The following is a 19,944-nucleotide window of genomic DNA, read 5'->3' as shown; positions in this document are numbered from 1 at the left end:
TTTTCGTGCAGTTTGATAGGATTCCGTCCTGACAGCTTGAGTAAAACATTCCAGCCAGCAAAAGACACTCAATTCCTAGGTTGCCCATGCCTGACGCCGACATCAACAAATCCGACAAGGTTTGATTGTTCACGAGTGTCACGGTCAAAACGCTGCATTTGACCGAAGCAAGGGAGAAAGGGAAAGATCTCCCACCCACCTCCCTCCCAACTTAAAAAAAAAGGAACAGAAGGACTGACTTCCCGCAAGTAGGCGGAAACGATCGAAAGGGGCAGCACTCCTCATTTACACTCTCACATAGCAGTAATCTGCCTACCTGTGTCCACAACCTTTGTGCTAAATGAAATATTGGTACGGGTGAATTCACGCTTCGATTTTACGTCGCGTAAATTTTAGTGGTAAGAGTTTGCCATTATTATAGTTCTTAAATAAATTTCTTGACACGCACACTTCTCAAATTATTGGGAAAATGTCTTTGCGTGTGCTGCACTTCTCTGAACTGCAATTTTTACGTCTACAACAGTACTCCGAAAGCCACTTGATGGTGTGTAGCGGTGGGTGCTTCTGGTACCATTAACTATTCCCCCTTTCCTCCCTATCCCCTCTTTCCCTGTTCCACTCGCGAATGGCGCATGGAAAAATGATTGGCACCAAGTTTCTATATTAGTTCTAATTTCTTTTTTTTATCGTGGGAATTTCGCGAGATGTACCGGGTGATCAAGAAATCAGTATAAATTTGAAAACAATAAATCACGGAATAATGTAGATATAGAGGTACAAATTGACCCACATGCTTGGAATGACGTGGGGTTTTATTAGAACCACAAAAATACAAAAGTTCAAAAAATATCCAACAGATGGCGCTTCATCTGATCAGAATAGCAATAATTACAATAACAAAGTAAGACAAAGCAAAGATGATGTTCTTTACAGGAAATGCTCAATATGTCCATCATTCCTCAACAATAGCTGTAGTCGAGGTTATGGTGAGGCACTGGCGTCGGATGTTCTCTTTCAGCATCCCTAGAGATGTAGGTCGATCACGATACGCTGGCGACTTCAGGTAACCCGAAAGCCAATAATCGCACGGACTGAGGTCTGGGGACCTGGGAGGCCAAGCATGACGAAAGTAGCGGCTGAGCACACGATCACCACCAAACGACGCGCGCAAGAGATCTTTCACGCGTCTAGCAATATTGGGTGGAGCGCCTGGTTCTAATAAAACCCCATGTCATTCCAAGCATGTGTGTCAATTTTTACCTCTATCTACATTAGTCCGTGGTTTATTAAATTTTCAAATTTATACTGACTTTTTTATCACGCGGTATGTTGGAGGAAGTAATGTGTTTTCCGACTCTTTTGGAACTTTTGCTGAAAGGATGTATTCACAAGAAGTGTAAACAAATAATAATTATTACATTAAAACGTTCTAATATTTTATTATTATAAAAAGTTTTCATTCTAAGGCAGTGTAGTCTAGAACCTGTATGCGTATCAGGCAAAGTCGTCGTGAGCATAGAGGCAATTATAACATCGGCACAACAGATTTTTAGTAAAGCACCGTGTCCGGATGCGTGAAGAAATCCGTAACTGCCTAGTGCGAAGACTTGTGCGATAGGAATCGTCGACCATTGAAAGCCTATTTTAAGGGACCGAAGCCGTAATAATCGTATGGGGATAGGGAGGGTACCTTAGTGTCTCCCACTCGCGTTAGCAAAACTTCTGCGTTACTACTTGCTGTAGTCGACGTGGGCTATGCACGGAACTTCACAACGTTGGTTTTCTATAGACATGCTGCTTCATAGAAATTCTTTTCTCCGATGTATGTCTACCGATATTTGTCCTTCGGCAACCAAGGAAAGAATAACAGCATGTTGATCTTATTTGGAAACATTTAGTAATAACGTCATAGTTCACGTTTCCTCTTTTACCGCATGCACGAATGCCACACTAATCCCTTGCCCACATGTCGGTGCTTATGCATCCGCATCGGAGGCGCGCTACGTTGCATATACGCCGCAGCAACGCTCTCAATCGGAAACTTGTTAGTCGCCCCTTACATTATAACCGTAGGCATCTGTGGCGTAGTAAGTATGAGGACGACCGCTAGTTAAGTTTAGGCGGCCGTGAGGGGGAAAGAGACTAATGCACTGTGATCCCCCCTCCCAACTCCAATCCCAGAACCAAACTACTCACCCTCATTAGGCTCGTCGACGACTAGATGTTAAACCCTAATCTTTCTGCATTTCTTCTCAGAAAATGCTTCACTAAATTTTGGCCCCATTAGGAACAGTGAATACGATCTTCTGTTCCAGTTTCAGTCCCATATGGCATCGTCCACTACATCACACCCGAGCGATCAGCAGTATCCACACACTTAAAAGAAGTGGGGGTGGGGGTGAGTAGACGAAGGACAAACGCATGAAAACCTTTATATTTTACTTTGACAGCCAACGAACTGGACAATATTTACTCAACGACACATTGGTAACAAAGTAAACCTAATTCCTTTAAAACATTTTAAGATAACTTAGTGAATCACTAGAGTAAACATTTATGCATCACACCTCTGGTCGTATTTTAGCAGAAATAGTAATTTTAATTATACTGAGTTGTTTTGGAAGTGTGTCAAGAACCTGTATGTGTAACAATTCTTTATATTATTTTCTTCATATCTGTTAGTGATAAAAAAACACGAAATGTATAAGGGTTAAGCAATGTAGTTTACTAAGGCAAACTAAGTAGTCCATTTATACCTCTCAGCGTTATTTGCACGTTATTTAACGAGTTAATAAAGCAGCCATCATTCCGAATATAATTTTAGACACCCCATTGCTGTACTAGGCATGGTCCTCTTTGAGGTGGTGTGCCTTTGCCTCCCTCCAGCCTTTGAACTGACTTACCTAGCCAGTTATAGAGGCGGGGCAGATCTACTGTTTAAGGTGGAAATTCGGCTTTTATTTCGTATCAACAAACATTGCCAGAGATGAAAGAAGTGATAAGTGCCAGGTAAAAATCCTAAGAGACCGGAGATCGGATTCGAAACCTTTGGTTTTAAGGTCTGGTAATTTACCACTGACCTATCTAGCTCTAGCGCACCATTTGGTTGAAGTATTTCAGACGCACTTCGTTATCACATCACGCTCTTAGCATGAAAAATACACAGAAAGCTAGCAAGACACAGTAATTACCTCTCGATTGATACGGTTTCCTCAACAAGCTGCGGAAACGAGCAATGCTGCGGTTTCCGCGCGGGACTTGCGGCCGATTGCAGCAGGAAAACCAACAAAGGCTACAGAAACCGTGTATCCGGAGCACAGCCAACCGTTCCTGTCTAAAGTCACCGATGCATAATTACGCACCATTACGGCGTGCAGAGACCGGAAAATTAAAGTATCGATATATCGAGTTGCTAAATAATAATGTGTGACTAGGGCCTCCCGTCGGGTAGACCGTTCGCCAGGTGTAAGTCTTTCGATTTGACGCCACTTCGGCGACTAGCGCGTCAATGGGGATGAAACGATGATGATTAGGACAACACAACACCCAGTCCCTGAGCGAAGAAAATCTCCGGCCGAGCCGGGGATCGAACCCGGGCCATTAGGATTGACATTCTGTCGCGCTGACCACTCAGCTAACGGGGGCGGACATCGAGTTACTGATAAATTGACAATAATTACATCGGTACTGTCACACAGCGGATGCAAAATATCAATATTTTCGGTATATCAGATTTGCGATGCATCTGAAAGAACTTTCTTGTGTGGCAAAAATGTCAGATATGAGTCGCCAATTACTACGAGAACAATTCGTAAAAGTGGTTGAACCCACAACGAATAGATCTCTGCACTTGTTTCACAAGCAGAATTTGTTTTGCCCGTAACCAGTGTAAGAGCATTCGCGTGATTGTTAGGAATTAGCTTGGTGTAAATCTATTAACTGATGTAAATGGAAACGCTTTACCTAAAACGTTGATTTCTGTGTCATCGTGAAGAGCTTTAGGTCCAATAATAGGACACAAAGTTAGACAATAAAATTATTCACCAGTATGTAAGTGAAAATCTGTATTAAACTGAATATTACAAAATAACGAGCGATGTCTTCTCAAATGACTCGTAAATATGCTTGGAGTAACAGGAAACGCAAATTAGAGAGAAGCTAGTGTCGAAAGGAAACCAAAAAGCCTGGGAAGTCCAGTGTCGAGTGAATGCAGGCGCTACGACACGACGAAAAGGAAATGAATGCGTAGCTGGCCCTTGGGGCGTACAGCGTCACTCCAAACGTGTACAGATCACGTGCAGGCATCGTTGCAGAAAACAGCGATAATATAGACACCGCCAGACAATTATGTACTGCGACCAAATACAGTCGTCTTGTCGACCAATGCGCCAGCATCGATGGCGGGCGAGGGGTGTGGGGGGGGGGGGGGGGGGGACGATAGACTGATGTCAGAGATCCACAGACGGTTAATCGGTGGATAGTGGCGCATAGTCACTTTGTAAATGCGTTTAGCGCAAACGTGTTGGTATCGCGTGTAAAGTGTGCGATTGCTTATAGTTCCGATGCGATGTGAAGTCACAGTAGATTTAAATGTTAATGCCGACAGCGATAAAGCCGTGCTCAGTCATGTTATGGCAGTTCGGTACGATAACCGCAACGATTCCCAGCCCTACAGCACGCGGCAATACCAACAGTGGATATGATTTTAACTACACTTAAAACCCGATGCAGTGTGAGGGGTGCACCCGTGTTACAGTAGCTACCACAGAGCCTTGCTAAATGCATCACACTTGTGATTTATATATAATCATTGTACTGCTCTGTGCGATCATTTTATTGAAGATATCGATACTTGAACGAGATACTAATACGACAAGCTTGTTATGATTTTATCCCGATGTTTTAACCAAAAATCTCCGATGCGAATCTGAACTAAGCACAGTTTAATTCATCTGACAGGCTTAGACCAGGAAACTACTATTTCCTTTAAATTTGGTTTACGAGAGGTCTTTTATTTAGGCACAGAAATAACCGAGAAATTTATTTTAGTTTTCCTACAATTCAGTTTAACGTTTTTATTGTTTTTAAATTGAAGAAAATTTATAGAGCCGACTACTTACACTACACCTATATTAATAATTATATTATAGATAAAATAGTTTAAAAATACTATTTGGAGATCAGTAACACCAGCTTTTCCTAAATTATTGCTGGTATTTCTTACATGCGTATCTGAAACAACAGAAATTGCTGACGAAATATCTCCAAATTAATGCGCTGACTGAATTCCATGACATGAGCCGTATTACGTACAGATTTATTACCATATACTAACAGATGACAATTTGTGCCGGAGCGGTATTCGAGCCCGGTTATCACGAGAGGTCGTCTTAACCACAATGGCTATCCGTGCACACTCCTCGGACCAACCGAAACTTCCATACATCACAATGTATACACCCAGACTTCATACACCACGATGTAAGGATGTAGACAGTGTGACATGGAAGTTGGTTCGGTCCGAGGAACGTGCACGGATAGTCTTAAGCGCTTAATCCAACCGCTCACGGTAAGCGGTAAATCGCGGTTAAAGTCCCAATACGGCACAAGTTTTCACATGTTAGTCTTCGGTAGGAGACTGGCGATAGGAAGGACATCCGGGCATACTCTATCATTAGCAATCCAACATCCGATAATGATAATGCCGATAACGCATAGGTACGGGATAAAGAGAAAAAGAAGCACTATTGAGTAGTAGATCTATACCTAATACAGCTGTTAACAAGGAGTTCGCAGCCAGCGAATTAATTTCGAAATTTTCTTAGTTTCTTGGTGCAACGTTAACTCAAAGAAATGTTATTCTAAAGTCTTATCACCTTAACTACCGTTTGTTTTTAATTGAAAGTGCTGCTACTCGTGGAAGTCTTATGTGGGCTATTACTATAGTATGGCAGCGAAACTTGGTAATAATTCTAATGTGTTAATGCAGAAGTGATTTACACTAGAAAAAAAAATAGTTCCAGGTTTGATTACTAAGTGCAAATCTGGCGATTTACGTTGTTTGTTTGACGGTTTGGCATCAACCCTGCCATTTGACAAGTCACACGTGAGTGAACAGTATGACTATCGAGAAGACAGACCGTGCGCTGAAACTGTTTTATGTTAACGGCAGCACTTACTGTGTCGCCGATGAAAAGGTCTCAGGAGAAACCCGGTGACTTTAAATGGTTAAGGATGAAATCGAAAGCACAGGCGACCTTGCTGTGGCACCTGGAAGAGGAAAGTTTCCTACCCTGGTGGACGTTATTGAGGGGGTTGCTGTTGCTGTTGCTGTTACTGTTACTGACCACGCAGCACGTGCCCCGGGCAGTACTATTGCTCGTGCAGTGTCACGAGAAGTGTCCATCCCATGGTCAGCAGCAAGGAAAGTTGTGCGGCCTATATTACACCGTTACCTCTATAAGATCTAGACGGTGTACCAGCTGAATCCTCAGATTGGTAGCAACGTTCTGAATTTGTTCTGTCACTGCTCTCATCGTATGTGACTGTGTGGTGTGGATTAACAAGCACCATTAAACACCTAGAGGACCTCTCAGGTGAACCGTGACCTCTGCATGGTATCGAGACGTCCATGTCCAGCATGTGATTTCTACTTTGGTAGAGCACAATTGTGTGGAAAACACTGCTTTCATGCAAGATGGAACAACACCTCGTGTCGCTCGGCCAGTGAAACATCTGCTTAATGCAACCTTCCACGAACGTGTTGGTTTCAGAGGTTTCCCAGATGCATAGCCTGCAAGATAATCTGATCTGAATCCATGTACTTTTGGCACAGGAGACAGCTGAAAGAACGCTTCGAGTAGGGACACGTTCGGTCTCTATCTGATCTGAAGGCCAATATATAGGAATGCGTTTCTCACCTTCCACGGGTCTGCTGCGAGTAATTGTTGGTCAAGTGGTGGGTGGTGCTTAGTGTTTAACGTCCCGTCGACAACGAGGTCATTAGAGACGGAGCGCAAGCTCGGGTTAGGGAAGGAAATCGGCCTTGCCCTTTCAAAGGAACCATTCCGGCATTTGCCTGAAACGATTTAGGGAAGTCACGGAAAACCTAAATCAGGATGGCTGGAGACGGGATTGAACCGTCGTCCTCCCGAATGCGAGTCCAGTGTGCTAACCACTGCGCCACCTCGGTCGGTTTGTTGGTCAAGTCATTTTACGGATGGAGCATCTCGTAAACGTCTCCGATGTTCATGCCGAACAAATTGTGTAAGCGGCGGTTGATAATAAAATCAACGTTACTCATTTCTCACTTGTTTACCTTTTCTGCCCACATCCCATTTCTAATTCATTACATATGGAAGCCATTTCTGTACGTCTGTCTTGTATTCACAGCAACAGATATGCACCTGGTGACCAAAACTTTAACTAATTTTTTTTTCCAACATAATCTGACTCCGCACTAACGCATGAGAATAGCTACCACGTGTTGCTGTCACACAATGATTACAGCCCACACTGGACCTCTGTCAGTATCTGCACTTTAATTATATAGATCCGGTTGGTTGGTTGATTTCTGGGAGGGAACCAAACCGCGAGGACATCGTCTCATCGGATTAGGGAAGGATAGGGATGGAAATCGGCCGTGCCCTTTCAAAGGAACCATCCCGGAATTTGCCTTAAGTCATGAAACGTCCCCTTTGAACAATTATACAAGACTGTGCTTAAACTGACACTATATTTTTAGCGCAAACGCAATCTGACTTTCAAAAATCCCTACAAAAGAATGGCCCTGACTAACATTAACCTATACCTTTCACAAATCACTTACCTCACAAAAATCTTCATTACTCAAGCTACAGCAATACAGCGAGCGCCACTACTGACAGCTAAATAAAAGATTCAGACTACCGAAGGCACTAACTACTGATATGCATAGTTAACAAATGAAAGACTTTGATAGAGAACAAACAATGTATTTACCTTACTAGTGTTCAAAAGTCATAATATATATAGCAGTCTTGACAATCAATCTTACACATTTCAAAACTCCGCCATCTCTCTCCCCACATCCACCACTGCCGGCGGCTCACCTCCAACTGCGCAACGCTACGCGCTGTTCACATCCAGCTGCCCAACGCTACAATGGCAGACAACAATGCAAACTAGCCACAGACTGCACACAGCACAGCCAGTGATTTTCATACAGAGCGCTACGTAACGTTGCCAATAAGAAAACATAAAGAGCGTACTTACAAAGTCATTTAGAGAAATCTCGGAAAACCTAAATCAGGGTGGTCGGCCGTGGGTTTGAAACGTCGTGCTCCGAATGCGAGTGCAGGTTGCTAACCACTGCATCACCTCGCTCGTTAAACATCCGCTATTGCTATTAAAACAGAGAATGGCTTTTTCATTTTATTTCTTTCTTAAGGCTGTTTGGTCTGTTACAAATGTTGTGACTGCGTCGGTTTTGGGCGTTTACGCTAACGAGCTATATTTGAATACTTCCATTTTATCTACAAAAGAAACTCCGCCTCCTGGCCCCGAAGGGCCAATCGGGACCGACTGACCGCCGTGTCATCCTCTGCCAGTGGCGTCATTGGATGCAGACTGGAGGGCCGTAGGGTCAGCACACCGCTCTACCGACCGTTGTCGGCCTCTCCCACCCACGAGCCGCTACTACACGGACAAGTAATTCCTCGACTGGCTTCACGACACTGAGTGCGCCAGTTACGGTCTTTTCACAAAGGAAATATCCCTGGTAGTACCGGAAATCGAAACTGAATCCTTCGCATAGCAACCAGGCACGTTAATCACTATGCTCCAGAGGCGGACCCAACATATTTGAGACAAGGAAATTTAAAAGAGACCCATTATCAGTGATTTCCACACAGGATATAGGAGATATTAATATCGAATACCCAACAGAAGTGCAAATTAAATTAAAGCTAAAATCGTAATATCGTTAATTATTTCGATATTTTGACAGCATAAAACGGTAAAAAGATCGATATTTCCGATACTTAAATACGTTGTTGTCTTCTATAACCGTCATCAAGATCTGTACGTAGGAATTATCTGCTTTATATGACGCGTTACTAAATCAAATTTCTATTTGAATTAATTTTTCTGCTATTTCCTGCAACTCTGACTGCTTCACTAAGAAAGAGTCAGATCAGTTATGAGTCGTGAACGAAATTATAGAATGGAGGAATGAATATGAATTACCATATTATATGGTATTCACAGCTTTTTTTTTAGAACGCTTTTGGGCCAGTTGCAAAAAGATCTCCACTGACGGCCTTGATAAACAAGGCAACGGTTCAGCCTATGGTAATACACTGAAGAACATATGCATCAGCACTATACTTTCCATTAACAGCGCCACACACGAGGGACGGATCACAACGAGTGTCGCTGCAGTGGGTAGCTCGCCTCGATCTGCCACACGTGAGCGAATTACCATGCAATTTCAAACACAAACAGAATGTGTAAAGAAGTTGGACTACGGAAAATGAAGTGCTATTTGTAGCAGCAGTGACAGTTGATTTCCTAATTCCCACGAATAAGTGTAAAAAATAAAGTAACAAGGACAGCAATTGTAATTTGTTACACTTGGTTTGAGACGCTATCCTTGTGAACTGTAGGTTACTTTACAGAATAATACTCTCAGAACAAAAGAAACGACGCACCACTAAGGAATTATTCGAATGGGATGGAAATCGGGACATGCGAGAGCGGCATTAATGGTAATTTCAAAAAAAATTGATAGGTTTGTTCAAGAGAAAGAGTTTCAACAAACAGAGCAAGTTAATAACGCATTGTTCCACCTGTGGCCCTAATGCAAGCAGTTATTCGGCTTGTCATTAATCGTCAGACCAGGTTTGCTGGATGTCCTCCTGAGGGATATCGAGCCAAATTTCCTCTAATAGGCGCGTTACATCATCAGAATGCCGAGCTGGTTGGGGGGTTCATACCCACAATAATTCAAACGTTCTCAGTTGGAGAGAAATCCGTCGATCGTGCTGGTCAAGGTAGGGTTTGGCAAGCACGAAAGCAAGCATCAGGCACTCTCGCCGTGTGCGGGCGGGTGTTGGATAGGAAAAATCTCTCAAAAAGTAAAGTATGACGAAATGTTTTTAAGAAACGTGGGTTTCATGGTAATAGATTTTCGAATAAAGGGAAATATTGTGCTCAACATGTGGCATGTGAAGTTACAGACAATGAAATACAGGCAAACTCGTCAGTATCTAGAGAAACACTCATTAGTGCTTCGAAGATTAAAATAAAACGTTGTGATACAGTGTTTTCTCAAAACTAAAGTCATGTAAATGGTAAGTTAGGTTATATTCTGATAGATTTACACATCCTACTAAGGGTGTTAGGTGAATTTGTGTGTTGTAAAATACGTGGAGTGCCAGTTAGTTTACATGAAGACAGTGAGGTATCAAATGGACTAGCCAGGAAACTTATTAATTGCGCCAGTTGTAAACATATTCATTTCGGAATTCTGATAAGTGTAAATATAATTATTTTGAAGTAAATGTTAGGTGGTTTTATGTATTGAGAGCTATTGGCAAAGGACACCCTGCAGCAGAAACAATGTGTGCCCACATGAATATGCCACGCCCACCTTGTAAAATTTATTGCTGTTGAAATAAATCATGGTATCACTGGCATACCAGTAGCTTTTGATGGCACTTGGCAGAAGTGTTGCTACAGTTCTAAGAATTCTGTTGCTACGGCGTCCAGTGTGGATACTGGAAAAGTAACAGATTTCCACATTTTAACCAAACATTGTTATAATTGTAAATCAGGGAATGAAGAAGGACATATCGGTGACAGAAATTATGAAGGAACAAGTGGTGGTATGGAGGCCTCTGTAGCTATTGAAATGTTTAGTCGACCTGTTAACGAAAGGTGAGTGTGTTACACTAAGTTTTTAGGTGATGGAGACTCAAATGCACGTAACAGTGTAGTAGCTGCTCAGCCTTATGGTGAGAAGATTATCACAAAACTGGAATGTGTTGGTCATATCCAGAAGAGGATGGGCACCATACTGAGGAAGTTGAAACGAAGTTTGAGACACGAAGGAACTTTCTGATGGTAAAACCTTAAGAGGCAGGCTGACAGACAAAATGATTGATGAACCACAGCAGTATTATGGGATGGCGATTAGAAATAATACTGAAGATTTGTTCAAAATGAAGCAGGCTGTATGGACTATCAGCTGATGAAAAACCAGTACACCACCTTTGCCCTCCTGGACCTGATTCATGGTGCAATTATCGCAATACCCAGTACTCAAACAGTTCATACAGCAGCAGCAGTCATGGATATCATAAAACCTATTTACAGAGACCTGGCAAATCTCGAATTACTGGAGAAGTGTCTGCATGGTCAGAGTCAAACTCCCAATGAGTCGTTCAATAATCTTATATGGACTCGCTTACCAAAAATGTTTTTGTTGGAATGAAGACACTGAGGGGGGAGGGGGTCAGTGATGCTGTTATTACTTTTAATGATGGCAATATTGGTAGGGTGAAATTGCTACAGCATAAGGGAATTAATCCTGGAGCAAACTGCATCAGAAAACTTTAACGGATGGACAAGGTTCGCATTGATAAAGCAGAGTATGCAGCACAGTTGGCCACTAAGATGTCCAGAAAGAAGAAAAGAAGAAGAAAAAAACTTGGAAAAAGATCAAGAGGATGATATACAGTATGGTGCAGGGTGTTCCTGAGTGACTAAAAATAAAAAATTGAGCATATATTAAGAGAGTTACAGTTTTTTTGAAAATTTTAGAAGCCGTTCCTGAAAATTTACATGTTCTGTTGCATCTTTCCCTCAATATCAGAAACCACAAGGTAGAGTATTCAAATTTTCAGGGAGTAATAACATACATATCCTGAGTCTAATGAACTAAAGAACAACAATGTTATGTATAATTAAAATTATTTAGGATAACGTATAAAAGTTACACAAAATTTTAATCGTGTAATTGAAAAATTTTATTTCCGAAAGCAGTGGCTGAAATGCAATTATTATAGTTCAGTGGACTCAGAACATACAGTTTAAAGTCCTGTGAAAGTTTCATGTCAGTGGCTACAGTGGTTCCTGAAATACAGGGAAGCCAAGTCACTAAATTTAACATTTTCGGTATAGGGTGTTCCAACTCCCCTTAAAGCTGGTTCATGAAACGTTGGTAGGCTTTCTCGGGTTAATTTGCGCCTGTCTTCAAGCATCCATCAGTTTGGTTTTTCCAGCATCTCCGTAACATTCTCTGTTGAGTCATACAAACGTGTGCTGCCCTTCTTTGTATCCTATCAAGTATCCCCCAATCTGTTTGGCACGTACGAGTCACACAAAGTTCAGCATTATACTAGGCTAGGTTATTCAAGTGTTCTGTTTCCTATCTCCTTTGTAAACTGTTCACATTTCCTTAATAACCAGCCAATGAACCGAAGTCTGCCACCGCTTCACCCGCAACTAAGCCTATGATCATACCGTTTCATATCCCTACAAACTACTACACCCAGTTACCTGTATGAGCTGACCGATTCCAGCACACTTCCTGATAATGCAGTCGTAGGATACTACGCTTCTTTGATTTGTTAAATGCACAATTTTACATTCTGGAGCACTTAAAGGAAGTTGGCGAAGTTGCAACTTTTGCACCACTTAGAAATTCTATCAAGACTCAACTGAATAATTACGCAGATTTTCTCAGACAGTACCTCATTATAAATACCCGTATCTTCTGACAGAAGTCTGATTACTATTAATGTTGTCTGCAGAATCATTAATATAAAGCAAGAACAGCACGAGTCCCAGCATACTTCCCCGGGGCACACATGAACCTACTTCGATAACTACTTTCAATAATAAAACTAGGAGGGGTACGGAGCCAAATGCTTTACGGAAATCGAGGAACATTCCATCAATCTGACTGCTATGAATACTGATTTTCAGGATGTGTGAGAAAAGTGCGGGTTGGGTTTCACATGATCGATCTTTTCGGTATCTATACAGGTTAGCTTGGAGGAAGTCATTATGTTCGAGATACATCATTCTTGTCTCAGTAGCTGCTCACAGGCAGTTAGAATGTGTGCAGGTGACCGTTGAAACGCTACCACAACATCCGGCCGGACGTCCTCGTTTAATAATCGCCCTTGACCAGCATTTCCCAACTTGTGGTCTACTTTTATTGGTTTGATTAGATACAGCGATCCTTTCCCTCCTCTAACTCCTAACTATTCTCTTTTCTGTTTGACAGAACACCAAACACTGAATGAGAAATGCGAGGACTGTTCATAAACTACCCTCCGATTAGTAACTAAAAATGCGAATAATTATAAGTAAAATATTCTAGATATAATCTGCACTTTCATGATCAGTTACTTGTCCACACAGTCGCTACCCAAACGCAAACATTTGTGGTACCGTGACACAGGTCCCTCGATCCATTCGCCAAAGAATGGTGCCGCCTGGCGCTTCAGCCAGTTGCAGACAGCATCCAAGAGGCCATCGTCTGTCGTGGAGTTCTGAGTAGCCAGCGAGGCTATCTTGGAAAAGAGACGGAAGCCGCTCAGTGCCATGTCCAGACTGTTGGAAGGATGTTGAAAAATCTGAGTTTTTCTTCATTCAATTCCCATCATGGGATCGTGCCTTGTCGTGAAGGAGAATGTTTAATTCGGTTATCATGCCACACCGTTAGTTTTGGACGGACCTTCTGAGTTTCGCAAGAGTCTCACAATAAACCCGTGATGTCAGAGTATTCTCATGCCTTACCCTCATCAATGAGTTGTCAAAATTCTTCTGCGATCCTAAAGATATATAACCATTTTTTTTGCGACTTGAGTATGTATGGTTGAAGTTTTTGGGCTTACTGGAAGAATGAGGGTGTATTTACTGTTTGGACTGTTCCTCAGTTCCAGGGTTCACATAATGTACCCATGTCTCGACACCAGTCACAATTCTGTTTGGAAATTCGTCCCATCTTCGTGGTACGACTGAAAGAATGCCAAGGCCGAGTCCGCTCTTTCAGGTTTTGAACATCGGTTAGACATTTTGGTACCCACCATGCACGGAACATATTGTAACGTATCCTCTTTGTGATAATGTAAAGAAGATTGTCTTTGAAATCTGAGACACGTCTTTAGAAAGTCTGCTGATTGTTAACCGACAACTCGCATGCATAATTTCCTCAGCATGTCGCATAATTCCGCAGTCGTGTACGAATGGTTTTCTTAACCACTTTCATCATGCACATCTGTGTGACAGGCCTTTAATTTTCTGTGCCACTCCCTCACAACATCATCACTCATAACGCCATCCCCAGACGCACGACACAATTGATATAATGAATATCGACTTCACTGGCGCTTTCTGCTTGATGGAAACGAATGACAACCTCGCAGCTGGCGGGAGACAGTAACACCGACCATTTCAATCGCTTGCTGCTTACACATTGAACAATGCGACAGACCTGACTGACGCTACGTGAACTTCAGAGTCTCTTTTCAAGCATTCAGGCGCAATTAAGCTATAAGCATTTGTTTATTGTTAATACCCAACCAGAGTTTAATTTGTAAACAGCCCTCGCATCTCTTGTGGAGTTTGGCTAGCCACCAGCTCATTACCAGTTTTCTTCGTGTGTTCGGCGGTGACAGTCACTCCACTAACACGCACCACTGCAGGATGATAATTGTTTCCTCGCCTTTAACTGTACACAATCGCCATTAGTTGTGCGCTAATGACAGTGCAGTTGAGCGCCCCCACAAACCAGTCGTCGTCGTCATCGTCGTCGTCATCGTCGTCATCATCGTCGTCGTCGTCGTCGTCGTCATCGTCATCATCATCGTCATCATCATCGTCATCATCATCGTCATCATCATCGTCATCATCATCGTCATCATCATCGTCATCATCATCGTCATCATCATCATCGCCATTAGCTGTTACGATGAAGTTGGCGCAGTGGGCACTGAATGCGCATTCCAGAGGACCTGGCCATCCAGGTTTAGGTTTCTCGCGTATTCCCAAAAAACCGATTAAGGAAAATGTGAGGATGGTTCGTATGGAAAGTGCACGGCCGGATTCCTTCCCCATTCCGAGTTTTTGTTTCGTCTCTGATTGCCCCAATTTTCTCTCCTTCAGTAAAAAGTACCTCAAAATTGCTAACGTCAAAGTTATTTTTAATCCATCAATCTCGATAACAGATTGCTGAACCTCACAGAAGGATCGTGTTTAAGGAATACTCTTAGTAATAACGCAAACTTTTTCTCAAAGTACACATCAAATTACGAAGGTTACTAATCTATACTTACTTTTTCTGAATATCTATTAAATATGATCAGTTTGGTTTTAGGAAGGGTAAACGCATTAGAGAGGTAATCCTGACGTAGCTGTCGATAATGGCAGCAAGAGGGGAAAAAAATTAAGACACGTGCATAGGATTTGTCGTTCTAGAGAGAGCGTTCGACAGTGTAAAATTCTGCAAGATGTTTGAAGTTCTGAGATGTGTAGGGGTAAGCTTCAGGAAAAGAAGGGTAATACATAAAAGATACTAGAAGCAAGAGGTAACAACAAGAGTGAAAGACCAAGAACGAAGTGCTCAAATTAAGAAGGGTGTAAGACAGGAATGCAGTCTTTCTCCCCTACTATTCAATCTGCACATCGAAGAACCAATAATGGAAATAAATGAAAGTTTCAGGAGTGGAATTAAAATTCAAGGTGAAATGATATCAATGATACGATTCGCTGATGACATTGCTATCCTGAGAGAAATTGAAGAAGGGTTAAAGAATTATAGGATGTGTTGTATGGAATGAACAGTAATCAGAACACGATGTGCTTTTAGAGTAAATCGAAGAAGATTAAAGTAAAGAGAAGTAACAGAAACGAGCGTACTGAGCAACTTAACAGAATTGCTGATAACGAAGTAGATTAATGATAGAATAACCCATAACGGGACATAAAACGCACACTAGCAGTGGCAAGAAGGACATTCCTAGCCAAGAGAAGTCTCCTAGTATCAAACATAGACCATTTGCACTTTTGGAACAAACCATTGTATGATACTGGCTCAAATGGTTCAAATGGCTCTGAGCACTATGGGACTTAACATCTGTGGTCACCAGTCCCCTAGAACTTAGAACTACTTAAAGCTAACTAACCTAAGGACATCACACACATCCATGCGCGAGGCAGGATTCGAACCTGCGACCGTAGCGGTCACGCGGTTCCAGACTGAAGCGCCTAGAACCGCACGGCCACACCGGCCGGCGTATCATACTGAAACGCTAGCTGTGAGAAAACAGGAACGCAATCGAACCATTTGAGATATGATGCTACAGGAGACAGTCAAAAATTACGTGAACTGATAAGGTAAGAGATGAAGAGGTTCCCTGCAGAATCGGTGAGAAAAGGAATATATGGAAACCACTGACAAGAAGAAGGGTCAGGGAGATAGCACATATGCTAAGACATCACGAAATAGCTTTCATTGTACTACAGGAAGCCGTTGGGAGCAAAAACTGTAGAGGAAGACAGAGACTAGCCATACATCCAGCAAGTAATAGAGGACGTAAGTTGTAAGTGCTACTCTGATATGACGAGATTGGCACAGGAGAGGAATTCGAGGCGTCCATATCAACCAGTCAGAAGACTGATGACTCAAGATGATGATGATTATGATGATGATGTTAATAATAATAATAAGAAACACAATTTATATTGTGAAATTAGAAAAATATCTTAAACAGTAAGCACGATACCAAGAAAATTATGGCTGACGCTAAAACAGATCAGTAGGAACTCAGCTTACATGGCTGGCATTTCCATAGCTTTATGCTGAAAGGTATGTAGGATGTGTTCTGTTCATGACGCAGCACTTACTTGGGTGCTAAAAATGTGTGTGTTATTCACGGCACATTATTTTCGACACAGTCAACATCAATGAGAGTTTCCTCGCTGTGAATCTGTTGAGAAAACTACGTTTATGTCCTATTGTATCAAAATAAGAACCTATTTTAGAAACAAATTTCAAGAATACTTCAATCCCAATTGCACACATGTGCAGTACAAACTATTACTTCTCGCTCTCCTCAGTACTGACATAAATTCAAATTACAAAATGTTTTTTTGAGAATGTTCATCCCTATTTCTTCTGTTGTACTGCGATTTTATTCATTAGGCAATAGATGCTGAGATCTATCCTATAATAACCAATCTTGAGATATTCTTTTATTATACATTTTTCTATTGTTCTAAGGTGTCCCATGCCTAATCACAACGTCCTTTTGGCGTTTCTTTGTAGTCCTTAATTCTATTCCAAATAGCGCCGCAGAAACTGTTGCTGTTTTATAATACTGCATTATCGTTTGGTTTAGCTTTTTGTGCCTTCAGATCTGTATATCCTTCTGCAAATATTTCTCGAAAGTCATGCGCCAACTATGCAGCTATTCAGAACTGTGATCACTATTTTTTCGCGAAATTCTGCCGAACAATTGCAATTTTTTTTTCAGGAAACTCGAAAACTTTAGCATATCTATCAAGAATTGTGAAAAAACGTTTTCTGCTCAGAAGTCGGGAGCCAGCTTCACCACACTGGCCGAAAGCCTTATATGTAGCACGAAATTGGTACCTGGCGCGGCTCAGCCGATGTCGGTCAAACGAGGTAGTCAACGCAGCATCGGATTCTGCTGCAGCCTTACCTTGCGATACCGCTCCATGTAGTGGTGCGCCGTTCGTAAGGCGCAGAACGGATCCGTTGCACATCGCTCGAAAGCTGAAACAATAGCAACACACCACCATCAATTTGTTATGCGTGTAATTCAGCCTACACTAGAAAACAGACAAATTCAGCAGAAGGTTATGAAAATCTCCCAAAGCTGTTTAAACTACCTAACAGTTATAAATGAACGTAATTATGTATAGCGGCACTTTTACATCAACTCCTAGATAAAGAACTCTTCCATACTTCAACTGCTTACGAATCTGAATCCCTCTGTCCGTATATCAATACATATTTACAAAAATCATTGTATGTATGTACATTATGCGTCTCCGACTCCAAGGGATCGATTTCGGCCGTACTTGGTTCACACATCACTTAGTCCGGTATTACACTATCAAACATCTTTCACAAACAAATGTGATCAAATACTCATCATATTTCTTTTCTTTGAAGTGGAGCAAAAATGGATATTACACTGTCGTCAAATATTTCGTCATCTTCCCTTCAAAATGACAGGGGAAGACTTGTTTTTATGGTCTGCAGTTGCGTGTACTACAATTGCATTGTGCTTACCTTAGAAAGAGGAGCGGAAAAAAAAGTATACGTACTTGGGTGAAGCCGTGGATTTCGCGACGACCTAATACAAGCAGTCAACAAAATGTTAACGAAGCTGCAAATCGAGAAAATGAAGTCGTACGAAAATTATTTACGAATGGACGAGGGTTGATTTCAGTAAATGCTCAGGAAAGTGGCTCATAATACGTTGGCGAATACTCACCTCGGAAATGTTGCATCTATGTTCATAAATAGTACATTAAACATATTATAAAATACGGGGTGACTCAAAAAGAAAGAACAGATATCTTGCTTATTACAGAGAAACTATGAAAGATAGAAACACATTGCGCGTGTCACTGAACAGAAGAAGGCCCAAAGTTTTATGTTGGCACAAACACTATAGCATTCACTGAACACCAGCACCACGCGTTGCTAGACGAACATCGAATCTGTAGTACATTTCATTCCACAGACGGATCAAGGGGTCCTTGGTCACTGAATCGACAGTTTCAACAAGTCGACTTTCAGCTGTTTAAGAGGAGCTGCCGTACGTGGGATAAAGACTGTCTTATGTACCCCACAGAGAAAAAAGCTGTGAGGTTTGGTGACCTTGGAGGCCAAAAGCAATGAACAATATCTTGATGTTCGCCTCTTCCAGTCCAACGTTGTGGGATGTTGTTAAGATAACGCTGCACCTCAATGCCAATGAGAGCCGTCATTCGTAAAAATGAAATCAATGGAATCTTCGTGATGTTGAGGAAACAACCAGTTTTTCAGCATGTCCAGGTATGACATTCCTATCACACTTGCCTTCGCAAAAAAGGAAGGTCCATAAACACTGAGCAGAAACGGCTCCACACACATTCAGTTCCGGTGAGTCATGTTCGACGACGCCATCAGGACTTTGTGATCATCAAATTCTTACATTATGGCGGTTTACTTTACCGGGTAGATAAAATGTCGATTCGCCGGAAAAGATGAGTCGTTTGGAAAACGTACCCTCTGCCATATCCTGGAGAACTGAAATAAAAATTTCGTACCTTCTGTTGTGTTCGACGGGACGCAATTGCTGTAGTAACTGTAACTTGAAAGGCTTCATAAGATGGCGTCGTTTTAGAACAGGTCGCACCGTCATTTAAAGAAGTTGAAGTTCCTGGCCTGGCCGTCTTATGGGCTTCCTGGGGCTCCGTATAAACGCATCTCTGATATGTTGGACGTTTCCATCAGACGTACGTGGCCGACCAGTGCTTTTTCCCTTTGCACATGCAACCAGCTTCCAACAATTCTGTCTACCAGTCACACATCTAGAATGAGATTTTCACTCTGCAGTGGAGTGTGTGCTGACATGAAACTTCCTGGCAGATTAAAACTGTGTGCCTGACCGAGACACGAATTCGGGACCTTTGCCTTTCGTGGGCAAGTGCTCTACCAACTGAGCTACGCAAGCCAGGAAGTGGCTAAGCCATGTCTCCGCAATATCATTTCTTTCAGGAGTGCTAGTTCTGCAAGGTTCGCAGGAGAGCTTCTGTAAAGTTTGGAAGGTAGGAGACGAGGTACTGGCAGATGTTAGGTTGGTTGGTTGGTTGGTTGTTTGAGGTTTAAGGGACCAAACAGCAAGGTCATCAGTCCCTTGTTTCAAATAGGCTCCA

At 42.1% G+C, this 19,944-nt stretch overlaps 1 protein-coding gene across 1 annotated transcript in view; it reads right to left on the bottom strand.

Moving 5' to 3' along the window:
- Positions 1 to 19,944, bottom strand: part of LOC124777622 (lysozyme-like) — a 134,661-nt gene that overhangs the window by 25,597 nt on the left and 89,120 nt on the right. The window contains exon 3 of the mRNA XM_047253092.1: positions 17,715 to 17,788. Within this exon, the coding sequence (XP_047109048.1) occupies positions 17,715 to 17,788 (74 nt within the window). The remainder of the gene's footprint in view (positions 1 to 17,714; positions 17,789 to 19,944) is intronic.

This window comes from Schistocerca piceifrons, chromosome 2 (genome assembly GCF_021461385.2).
Source record: "Schistocerca piceifrons isolate TAMUIC-IGC-003096 chromosome 2, iqSchPice1.1, whole genome shotgun sequence".
NCBI lineage: Eukaryota > Metazoa > Arthropoda > Insecta > Orthoptera > Acrididae > Schistocerca > Schistocerca piceifrons.
Note: the sequence above shows the minus strand (reverse complement) of the source record. Positions and strands in the feature narration are given on the sequence as shown.